The sequence below is a fragment of the Artibeus jamaicensis genome, unplaced genomic scaffold (genome assembly GCF_021234435.1).
Source record: "Artibeus jamaicensis isolate MK-2021 breed Jamaican fruit bat unplaced genomic scaffold, CSHL_Jam_final scaffold_474, whole genome shotgun sequence".
Lineage (NCBI taxonomy): Eukaryota > Metazoa > Chordata > Mammalia > Chiroptera > Phyllostomidae > Artibeus > Artibeus jamaicensis.
This window is the reverse complement of record NW_026522046.1, coordinates 40,884,473-40,895,046: the sequence shown is the minus strand read 5'-3', so window position 1 is coordinate 40,895,046 and position 10,574 is coordinate 40,884,473. Positions and strand designations below refer to the sequence as shown.

Below are 10,574 nucleotides of genomic sequence, written 5' to 3'. Positions count from 1 at the left end.
ACCCCTCAGCCTTGTCCTGAGGGGTGACCTGTGCATCTCCTACCCTATTGACAGGTGACCTGAGCTCCGTCAGCCCTGTCCTCAAGGTGGCAGGCCTGGCCTCCCTCAGGCCAAGGATTTCTCATCCTGCATCCCAGGCTCCCAGCCTGACCTTTACTGGTCCCTCAGGTGTACCTGGGCTGGGGTCTCTGAAGCAGAGTCAAGGGTCCTGGGCAGGTGGCTAATGTGAGTGAGATTGGGGGAGACCCTCGTGGAGGTGTGCAGTGGGAGGGGGGCACCAGGAACCTCATCACCAGGGACAGGGGCTGACCCACCAGGAGTCCCAGGGCCGCCCTGAGGAGCCTCCACCCCCAGCCCAGCACCGGCGCCCGGGAGGGTGAGCTGAGCTGGACTGCAAGGGGCTGCGCCTTGGCGGGACCCAGCACTCCTGAGCTCGCAGGCCCGTCCAGGCCCTCTCCCCCACTGTGGCTGCCTGGGCACCGAGTCCAGGGCTGCTCCAGCCTGTGCTCCGCCCCCAGCTGCTGCAGAGGCTCAGGACGAGGCTCTGGGACCCATGAGATTTTGTGGGGAGGCCCACAGGCCACATCAGGGGTTCTGGGCAGGGGGTCTCCTGGTAGGGCCTGGCTTGGTGGTTATAGGGACCAGGTTGGGCCCTTCCTCCCTCAGGCTGCTTTCATGCCCTGACAGGATGTTGGCAGGAAGCCGTGGTCACTCCAGGGGGCAGCAGGCATAGTTAGACAAGCCCGATGCTGGGGGTCTGCACCAGTCTCTCCACGTTGGCCTGAAAGCCTGAGAGCTCCTGGGTGCTGGAGCTGGGCCCTTGGGGCTGCTCTGCCTGCCGTGAGTGCGGGCTTGTCCCAGGCAGGCTGAGCAACGTGTCCTCCTGGGCCTGTCCTGTCCCACACAAACTGGGGCCAGCAGGACACACACTGGGTATGATGCCAGGATCTGCGGTGTTCAAGGTCCTTGATTTCAGGGCTGCTTGGGAAGGGCAGAGAGGGGACTACCAAGTGCCCCTGTCACAACCAGAGGCCGTGGCTGGACACGCTATCGTTGGTCCCAAAGGCCACCAAGTGAGCAGGTGGAAGGGAGTGGGGGCCCAGTGAGCTGGTAGAGCCTCTGATCTGGCAGGGAGCTGGATGGGGGGCGGTGAAGGGCCAAAGGGCTGAGGCAGGCAGGCAGCTCACCTGGCCAGTCCAATTCATGGGTCCCCTAGGTGCATCATGTCATGGGGCACGCAGGAGGGAAGCTGGTGTGAGCCCCACCTGGTGAGCGAGGAAAGGGAGGGCGTCCATAATTCAGCACAACCACCCCAACTTGTTCTGACCAAGGCACAGCTTTATGGAGAGCAAGACCCCATAGAGACAGGAAGACCCACGTACAGCTATTCTCCCGGATGGCCCCAGGCGGCGGCTGCTGGCCTCCCATGCTCAGAGCTCGCCCCCTTGTCCTGACAAACCACAAGAGCCCCACAGACGGATCCCCTACCTCTGCCCGGGGCTCCCCCAGGCCAGCACTGGGAGGCCTTCAGCAGCCCTTTGAAAAGAGCTGGCCCCACAATGCAGCTTCATTTAGGAGCGCCGCAATCTGCCAGGTGCCGGCACGCCATCACTGGTGTCTTGCCTTGCACATGAAGGGGGTAACGGGAATGACATCCTGTCCCCCTCCCTAGCCCCGGGCATTTCCATAGTGGTAAGAAGGGACTTGTCTCTAATGGCTTGGTGGGGTGCGCCGTGCTGCTCCCTGGGCAGGCGGAGGCCTCCATGGCTGCAGCAACCCCCCCTGGATCATGTGTGACACCCAAGGCCTGCACTCTTCCTACAGGAAGAAAACCTTCCAGGAGCAGTTTCCAGAAGGCCACCCTTCCCCACCTGGCTGCTTCACCTGCAGCTGCACCTGAACCCCCAGGCAGACGTGGCAGGCCTGCCCCTGCAAGGCCTCTTACGCGGGGTCCACACAAACCCTCGGCACCGCTGCAGGCCTCATACAAAGTCGAGTGCCTTGTGCCCAGCCTGCCAGCCACAGGAAACACCCCCAGGTGGAAGGTGGCAGTGGCGGCGCAGCTATGCTGTGCATGTCTGCCAGTGTGACTGAGGAGGGAACCGTCAGGAAGGAGGCCATGAAGCGGGAAGGCTCCTGTGGCCCAGGGATCTGCCCCAAGGCCGAGCCAGAGGCTGGCTGGGGAAAATGCATGAGCAATGGCTCTCAGTTTTGCAAAGAGCGCCATGTCCATCACTTCGGAAACCTGCTTCCAGGTCAGAATTTAGAAAATGTTTACTGGGGAGAAGGGCCCCAGGTCAAGTCCAGCCACCCACACAGGAGGGCGTGGGAGTGGGGTCTGCCTGGCCAGCCCCCAAGTCCCCTCCTGCTCTCTCCGGGTGCCATCCAGAGAGGCGGCTTGGCTTTCCTGGGAGGACTGAGGCTTCCTGAGGACCCAATCCTGTGTGCTGGGGCTCAGCCTGGGGTCCGGCACGGCTGTCTGCCCCATCGTTCAGGTGCTTGGGAAGACGCTGGGACTTCAGGGCAGGGTCCCTGCTGGGTCACTCCATGTCCTCTTGCAGCTCCTGCTTGTGCAGGGCCTGCAGCCGGCTGACTACAGTCTGGTGCACGGCCTCCAGCCCCTCAGTGTCCAGATCCCGCAGCAGCAGCAAGATGGCAGTCAGGACGTTATCCTGGGAGCACAGAGTCGCTGGCTAAGTGCTGCCCTTGGCGAGGTCAGTCTGCCCCACCGCGACGTGCCGGAGCCCAGGCCTCCGGTCTGCGGCCACTTGTCCAAATCTCTGGGGTGAAGCTTCACCTGGAGGGTGGCTGGCACCTTCCACGGATGGGGCCTCAGCCTGCCCACCCCTGCCACCCACTCCTCCCGAGCTTTGCGTTATAAGTGGTCACCAAACAAATGCACAAGGGTGACATGGGCAGCATGCAGACACCTGGAGGTGACCAGGGCTTTGGCGACATCACCCAACAGCCCACTTCTTGTTAGGTCAACAACCCATTCTCCTGACAGGGAAGGTTCCAGGGCCATCGGGCCCGCTTCCTGGTCACTGTGGGGTGACACAAAGCCACCTGGCCAGGACAAGGCATCCCCAGGCCAAGTGCAGGCGGAGGCCTGTGCATGGCAGCAAATCTCTGCAGCTGACGTGCTGCCTCGACCCTTCCGCTGGCCCCACAGACTCGGGCTCTCCCTGAAGCCTCGGGCCACACACCCAGGCAGCGCCTCTCCCCTGGGGCTGGGCCTCATTAGTCTCTGCAGTGTCCACGCCCCCCGCCCCCCCCACAAACACACAGCTGCCACACTCCGGGCGGAGGCAGCCCAGGGCCGCCCCATCACACTTACCCTGTTCTTGAGACTGCTCGAAGCCTCCCTCTGTGGGAAGGAAGGAAACCGGTCCCGGGCGGGGGGCCTCAGGCTGATGAGCTGTCCGCTGAGCCTGCATGGTGTGGGGAATGACAACGCACGAGGGCTGAGTGGGGCCGACGGCCAGAGCCTCTGAGCACAGCAAGGAAGAGACGCCTGACATCCCCCCATACGAAGGGAAGCCCCCACAGTGTGATGTTAGTTCTGGGGGGACAGAGGCACTGGGTGGGAGGGTGGGAAGGTGCTACAGCAACTGTTTCTTTCTGATTCGCTGGGGGCTCCCGCCTAGGGTCAAGGGTCAGGGCACTACACTAAAATGACGGGTGTGAGACTCCGGGAAAACAAAGGGGTTTCATCTGCTATGTGCACTGAACCTGGAGGCCCCTCTGCAAACAACTATCCCTGCAGCATTACCCATAGTCAGTTTCTGCTCGAAACCAGCTGTGCCAATCAGAGAACAGCCTCAGAGCCCACCTCCCCTCTCCTGGGGGCTCCTCTAGTCGGCATTCCCCCCTCCAGCTGGCCCCCGGGGGCCCCAATCCACCTTCCCAAGTCCCACCTCCAGGCACCCCACGTAGGGCTGGTTCTGAGCTCACACTCAGGCCATGCCTTGGGCATTCTCTTGGCCACTGAGGGTCAGAGGAGCAAGAACCACCCTGGGCAGCAGTTGCTCCCCTTCCTCCTTGCAGAGGGGAGTCCTGGGCAGCTGCTCTCCTTGGAAGGGTGGACCCAGGAGAGCCCCCCGCCCCCGTACCTTGCCTCCTCCTCATCGCCAAAGCTCAGCCGGTCCCCTGGGGTCTCAGCAGTGGTGTCCATGGCACTCAGGGCATAGGAGAGCTCGGGCCTGCCGTTCCCTACGCCCTCTCTGCTGGGGGCCGTGACCTCCTCTCCCTCCATCACTGCTCGGGACAGTTCCTCCTCAGTCACAGCTTTGGGGGGGAGGAGAGGGGGCAAAAACTCAGGGGGGCCCCACCACATGCAGGCCCCACATGCTGGACACTCAGCACAGTCTGCCTTAGAAAAAAGGTGTCTGTCTGTCCACCCGACAGCCATTCCACAGCCCTGGCATGGGCAGGACACACAACAGCCAGCTAACGACTGCTTGTGAATCTGAATTTCAGCATTTCCCAAAAGCAAATTCTCGTTAAAACAAAAACAAAACAAAAAAACCTCAAATTAAAATTTAAAAAAGAACAGAATACAGTGCATTTGTTCCATTTGACTTAATTGCCCTGGAGTTTATTTATATTAAAATTGTTCTTCTGGGAGAAAAAGAACTGTGCACGTAAGATGAGGACTAAGAGCCAGCACACAGAGGATGCTGGACAAACCGGAGAAAGGGCCGGGCCCCCGGGGACGGGCGGGACTCTGAGGCGGCGCCCTTGGCTCAGGGCAGAGGCTTGTGTGTGGCTCCTGAAGGAGGTGCAGTTGACACTCCACACCCCGAAGGGTAGAGGCAACAGCAGGTAACCCACAGCTGGGAGCACAGGGGTACCACCCCCCTGGGTCCCCAGGGACCAGCAGTGACCGTTCGCCCACCAGGACCTTCTTCCACTTTCCAGGGCATATGGATGAGTGTTTGGGCGCAGTGGTCTCAACAGAGAAAACAACAAAAACAGCCCAGTGTGGGTGGACAAACAAGTCCACCTGAGGCCCTGTGCTCTGAACGCGGGGCTGCACCCCCACCATGGAATCCCAGGGGGTTCCTTCCCGAGGCTCCAGAGGAGGCGGCATATGCGACGTCCTGAGAGGTCAGGGGTTTGCAGAAGAGGCAGAGGGAGGGCCCTGCTGGGGGTGCTCAGCATGGACACCTACCCTGGTTGTCCAGCTTCTGCAGGTTTGGCAGGTTGCGCAGGACGGTCATGCGGTAGAGGTGGGGGTCGGCGCCGCAGCACGGGTTCTCGGCCAGCCACAGCACCCGCAGGCGCGGCAGGCCCTTCAGGTAGGAGAGCTCAGTCAGGCTGGCGATGCGGTTCCGCCGCAGGTAGAGCTCGCTCAGCTGCTGGCACTGGCTCACGGGCTCCAGGGTAGACACGCTGTTGACGCTGCAAAGACAGCACAGTGAGCACCTGTCCAGCATTGTCTTGTGTTACAGGGAGGGAAACCAAGGCAGAGGCCTGAACTTTGCCCCGGGTGGGAGAGCCGGAACTTGGACTGGGCACAGCTTCAAGCTGGTTGTTCATTTATTCCACAAGAAGGCACTGACCACAGGGGCTCGGCCTGGGGCTAGGGGTGCCATGAGCGCAATGTGGTCAGCATGGGCACCACTGGGCAACCGAGGAAGGTGTGAAGTATGAGCAGAGAGCTAGTGAGGGAAAAACAGGGTGGCCCGTCCTGTGATCAGGAATATAAGTCCCAGAGGCCTGTATGGGACCCAGGGCTTGTGACTACAGCACCCAGGGAGAGTTCCAGAACCTTCTGAACTGCCATAAATGGATAGTCTGCCTTCCCTGCAGGGTCCAGATCCCTGTCAAGTTTTATACACAGGGACCTGCGGGAGGCACACCAGCATCAGAGTGGAAGGGATGCACGGAGTTGGCTGCCACCCTGGGTCCAGAGTGGGCAGGAGGGCGTTTGAGGCAGGCCCTCCAAACTCCCCAGCTGCCCGAAATCCCAACAGGATTTGGTTCACTCAAGGTTTCCTTAGTCTGTTAAAATGCCATGACTCAAAAAGGGGTGATGTATCAATGACAGAGCATGTGACAGAAAGAAAGCAGCAGAGTTGCTTTCTTAGCAGTGAGGGAAACAGGTCAGAGAAGGCTGGGCGATTTGGGGGCAGACGTGGCCATGATGAGGGTGGCGGCCCATCATCACTGGGAGGCTGCACTCATGGACCTGCAGCAGGGCAGGCAGGGACGCAGCAGGGGGAGGCTCAGGTGAAGCTCCAGAAAGGAGGGTGGAGTGGGGTGCAGCGGAGGAGCCGGCAGCCCCCTCGGACATCCCCGGGAGTTTTCAGATTCTCTAGGTCCCCCTCCTCTTTCAAGCCCCAGTGGCTTGGAGGGACAGCAGGCCTTCAGGTACCTGAGGGTGATCACTTCCAGGCTGGGCATTTCCCGGCATATGGAGATCTAGGGAGGAAAAGAACGTGGCTGCAAGCACAGCTGGGCACTGGCGTTGCAACATCACGTCTCTCTACCAGCTCAACAGAGAAACAGTGTAGAGCCACCATCACCTCCCACTCCTGGGCCTACATGAAGTGGCCTCACCCCCTCCCTCCCATTGCACTAACCACACAAGCGCACACGGGCTCCGAGTTCCACTCCACCCTGCACCCCCGAGTCTCCCTCAGCCTGGAGGAGAAATGGGAGCTCCAACACTCAGGCAGCGCCATGCGTCCAACCCTGCTGGCCACCTCATTGACAGAGCAGTCCTCATCTGGAAGCCCTCCAAGGACATCAGGTACATGGACCTTGGTGCCCATATGCTGGACAGAGAACATTTCCACTTGCTGTCCCTGCCTTACAGGAAAAGGACTTGAGCCCCTTCTTGCCAACACAGCTGGGCAGGATTGATAGGGTTGAAAATGGGACCTCAGACTGTGTTAACAGTGTTGCCTCAGGGGGCAAGAGCAGCAAGGGGTTCAGGCAGGTCCAAAGGTCCCTAACCTGCCAGGTTGTTGAGTGGTACAGCCCCCACATGTCTAGGTGTCTGCCATTCACCAGGCATGAAGCTAGACGGTCTGGTCAGGATGCTTCACGGTGCAATGGAGTTTTGTTCTGCTCCAAGGAGGGTGTTTTTGTTTGTTTTTTTGCTAAATATGCAGCCCTTCGGCTACTGCCTGAGGTGGACTCAGCTTCTCTGGACAGCCCAGTAGCTCAACAGCATTCCAACTTTGTTTTTAAGGAAAGGTACATTTCAAGTTACAAAAGTAGATAAAAACTGATCCCTGGCACTCAAACTGTGCACAAGTTGTGAGCATTCACTCTGGGAGTGAGAGAAAGAAGAAACTTATTCACAGACCTACAGCTCACTCAGCTCTGTGCACTGTGCCCTCACCCCCCAGGTCCAGTCTCTTCCTGCCATTGGGAGGGGGCATGCAGCAAGATGTGACCAAGAGGAGGAGCTGAAGTGGGGAGCGTCCTTCTCGATGATACGAAGTCCAGGAACCCACAGGGCCCCCAGCTGAGTACCCGTCTCTGTGAAGTAAGCCCAGCCCCGGGGTTCCTTCCCAGGTGAGAGCAGGGCTGCCCTCTCCTGTGAGACCTGTGTGGGCACAGGAGCCTCTCAGCAACATATTTAAAGTGAATGTGTAAAAGAACTTCAAAATAAACTTGGGTGCTAGAGAATGTTTTTTTTAAATTAGTGGGTCTGTCTTACAACAACTGCTGTATGTCAAAGTACCAGACCAGGGCTGAACTGAATGGATGCCATTCTGTCGATTTAACAATTCCCTTGTGGAAGAGGCTGCAGCTTTAGAGATCAGGGATCAGCACAATACTTACATCTGTGAGGCGGCTGCCCCTGGGGAAAGAAAAGACATAGAGGCATTAATTTTGTTAAAGGCCTACATGAATTTTTAATACAAAAAATTACAAATCAACTCCAAAAAAATTAACAACAAATGCCTATGAACTTTAAGATAAACTTTCAATGATAAAGTAAAAGCTTGCCCAGGTAATTGAGGAAGGTATCAAAAGTCATTTCGGGTTGATGGTTAACAAAAGCAGATATACTGGGTGCCCAGAGCCGCCGCTGAGACGGAGGAGCAGTAGAGGCTGCTCCATTGGGAGGACACAGATGGACTCATTCTCAAGGCCGTGGCAGAAGGATCATTTTCCTAACTGACATAAACAAACAAAGGAGTCTTTATAAGAGGCCAAGTTCAAAGGCTAAATATGCAACTTATGAAACACTTTGAAAAGCCTGAAATAGCATGTTGTTTCTCCATGCCTAGAGAAGGTATGACCACCCCATGCCGAACAAAAAGAAATGCATTATTGAAAATGAGTGACAGGGTACATTGTGGCCAAAGTGCCAGATGTGCCAGAGCAAGGAGAAAAGCTTTTTAGTGAACAAGCTGGGCTCCTACACTGCAGTCAAGCTGCTGACCCCAGCGGCCAGAAAGTCTGCTCTTGGCTGAGTTCCCTACACCCCGCCAGAACTGTCCAGGTCACAGTCACCTGCGAAGCCTCACTCTGAGTCCCTCCTGAACACCTGCACCTCTTTCAGGAGTTCTTGAAGTGCTTCTGGTCCTGCCTTGCCCCTATTGGACCACCTTGCCTTGGAGCCTGCATTGACTCCATGACACCTCTATCCTGCCGTCACCTCCCAGACAGTGTCACCTGGGGAGAGCTCCTCTCTCATAGGATTCAGTTACGAAAATGATTAAGTCATTGCTGAAGTGTCTCAGTTTTCTTTTCTTTCCCTTAGAAATGGTTTCAATCCCCTTGATCTCCCACCTTGTTGGCAGACTTGGCTCCCAATGAGTGACAATGTCAGGAACCAGACCTGTCTACAGAGGGAACCATCTGTCCCACTAAAGCTATCTAGAAGCCCCCAAAACAAGTCTTCAAGGTGATTCTAATGGTTTCAAGCAAGAATAGCAGGTTTGGAGCCTATGTCCAAAAAGGAACCACCAAGAAGGGTGGGCTGTGTGAGTATGAAAATTCTAGAATAACTTTTGCCAATGGCCACCTGAGCTTATGGCAGCACCTCCTAGAGGCTGTGGGCTCTTGGGACCCAGAAGGCCAGCCTGGGACAGGGGCCAGACAAGGGTCCTGCCCTCTTCCAACCCGACAACCCCCTATAGAGGCCGTTTTCGGCCCCGCCCCAGAGAAGAGATGTAGGGTTGGGGGCCCCAAGTCAGGGCGGAGGTGCCGAGCAGAGAGGCCCCAACCCAGGGCGGGGTGCCCCAAGGCAGGGCGGAGGTGCGGAGAGGGCGGCCCCAAGCCAGGGAGGGGGTGGTGGGCGGGGATCCCCGCTCCAGGGCAGGGACGTAGGCAGGGTAGAGGCCCCCGGCTTCTGGGCCTCACCAGCAATTGAGCTTCCTCACGTTGTGCAGCTCCGAGGCTTTGGCCCGAGACAGGACCATCTTGCGGGTCAGCTTCATGGCGATGGGTCGCTGGGACCCCAGCCACCGGCCGGGCCCTGGACCTGCCAACCACCCTGGAGGATTTCGGCACTGCCGCGGCGCGTCTCCAGGGGGCGTAGCCCACGTCGTTAGGGGCGTTCCCTGAAAGCCCATTGGCCTTCTGGCGAGGGGGCGGTGCGGCGCGAGCGCAGTGGGGACACCTGGGCCTCCATGCCCCGTGATAGCTCCGCCCCCTAGCTCTCCTTGGGCCAAGCGCCGGGTTCTGCGCACCTTGTTGTGGGGACGCTAGGCTTTGGCGTCATTATTCAGCGACCTGAACTGTAACCCTCTTTCAGTCCCGAGTTCCAGCCCGAAGTCCTGAGCTCCAGCCCCGACCTCCTATCCCTCAGGTGCGAGCCCTGACCTCCGAAAGACATGGGGCCAGCCTTAGCAGGGACCTCACAATTTTAGAATTTTAGAATTTTAAAATTTTAGAATTTTAAGGTTACCTGGGATGCAAATTACATTAAGGCATTTGGGATCTCAGAAGAGTTAGGGGTCTCAAGACCGGACCTCTTTTCCACTAGGCCCGTGTCCTGGCTTTGGTCTGCCAATCAGAATTCTCAGATACTGGCTTTAGTTGTGGCCTTTTGGGCACCTGCCCCAGGTATCAGGAGGAGAGGATGGCTCATGTTGGAAGCTGCAGTCATAAAAAGCCAAGGTTTTGGTTGTGGCCTGCAGGGGCACTGTGGGTCCATCACAGGGCGGAAACGACCCAGGAATATGATGGCCCAGAGGCTGAAGAATGAAGAATGGTGTTGTGCTCAGATAGGCGATGAGTGGTTGGGTCTGTGTAAGTTTTGGGAGAACAGGGTTCCTCACCCTGGCAATATATGCCAAGTTCATAGCTGGCAAACAACAAGAGAACTATCTGACTAATGAGGCTTGAGCTAAGAGAAACACCAACACTGGGCTCAGCGCACGTAGAGTGGCGGGAAGCTTCCAGCAGGCCTAGCAGAGGGCCCCTGGCTGACCCCACTGGGGACCCACATCAAGTGACAGGGACAAAGCAGGAGATACCAGGGACCATGGAGAGCAGGCTGGGCCAAGAGGTGGTACAGAAGCATGCAGAGAGACTGTCCAAGGTACAGATAAGCATGCTGCCACAGACCACAGATGGAAGAAAGCAAGTGTGTGCAGAAGCTG

General features: G+C 57.9%; 1 protein-coding gene across 1 annotated transcript; it reads right to left on the bottom strand.

The window, feature by feature from the left end:
* Nucleotides 1-1,087: 1,087 nt before the first annotated feature.
* CFAP410 (cilia and flagella associated protein 410) lies at nt 1,088-9,494 on the bottom strand. Its single transcript, XM_037158161.2, has 7 exons — nt 9,331-9,494; nt 7,801-7,819; nt 6,380-6,426; nt 5,174-5,403; nt 4,113-4,287; nt 3,338-3,431; nt 1,088-2,672 (listed from the first exon to the last, which is right to left on the bottom strand). The coding sequence occupies exons 1-7, from the start codon at nt 9,405-9,407 to the stop codon at nt 2,541-2,543; spliced, it is 774 nt and encodes a 257-aa protein (XP_037014056.2). The 5' UTR covers nt 9,408-9,494; the 3' UTR covers nt 1,088-2,540.
* Between the last annotated feature and the right edge of the window lie 1,080 nt (nt 9,495-10,574).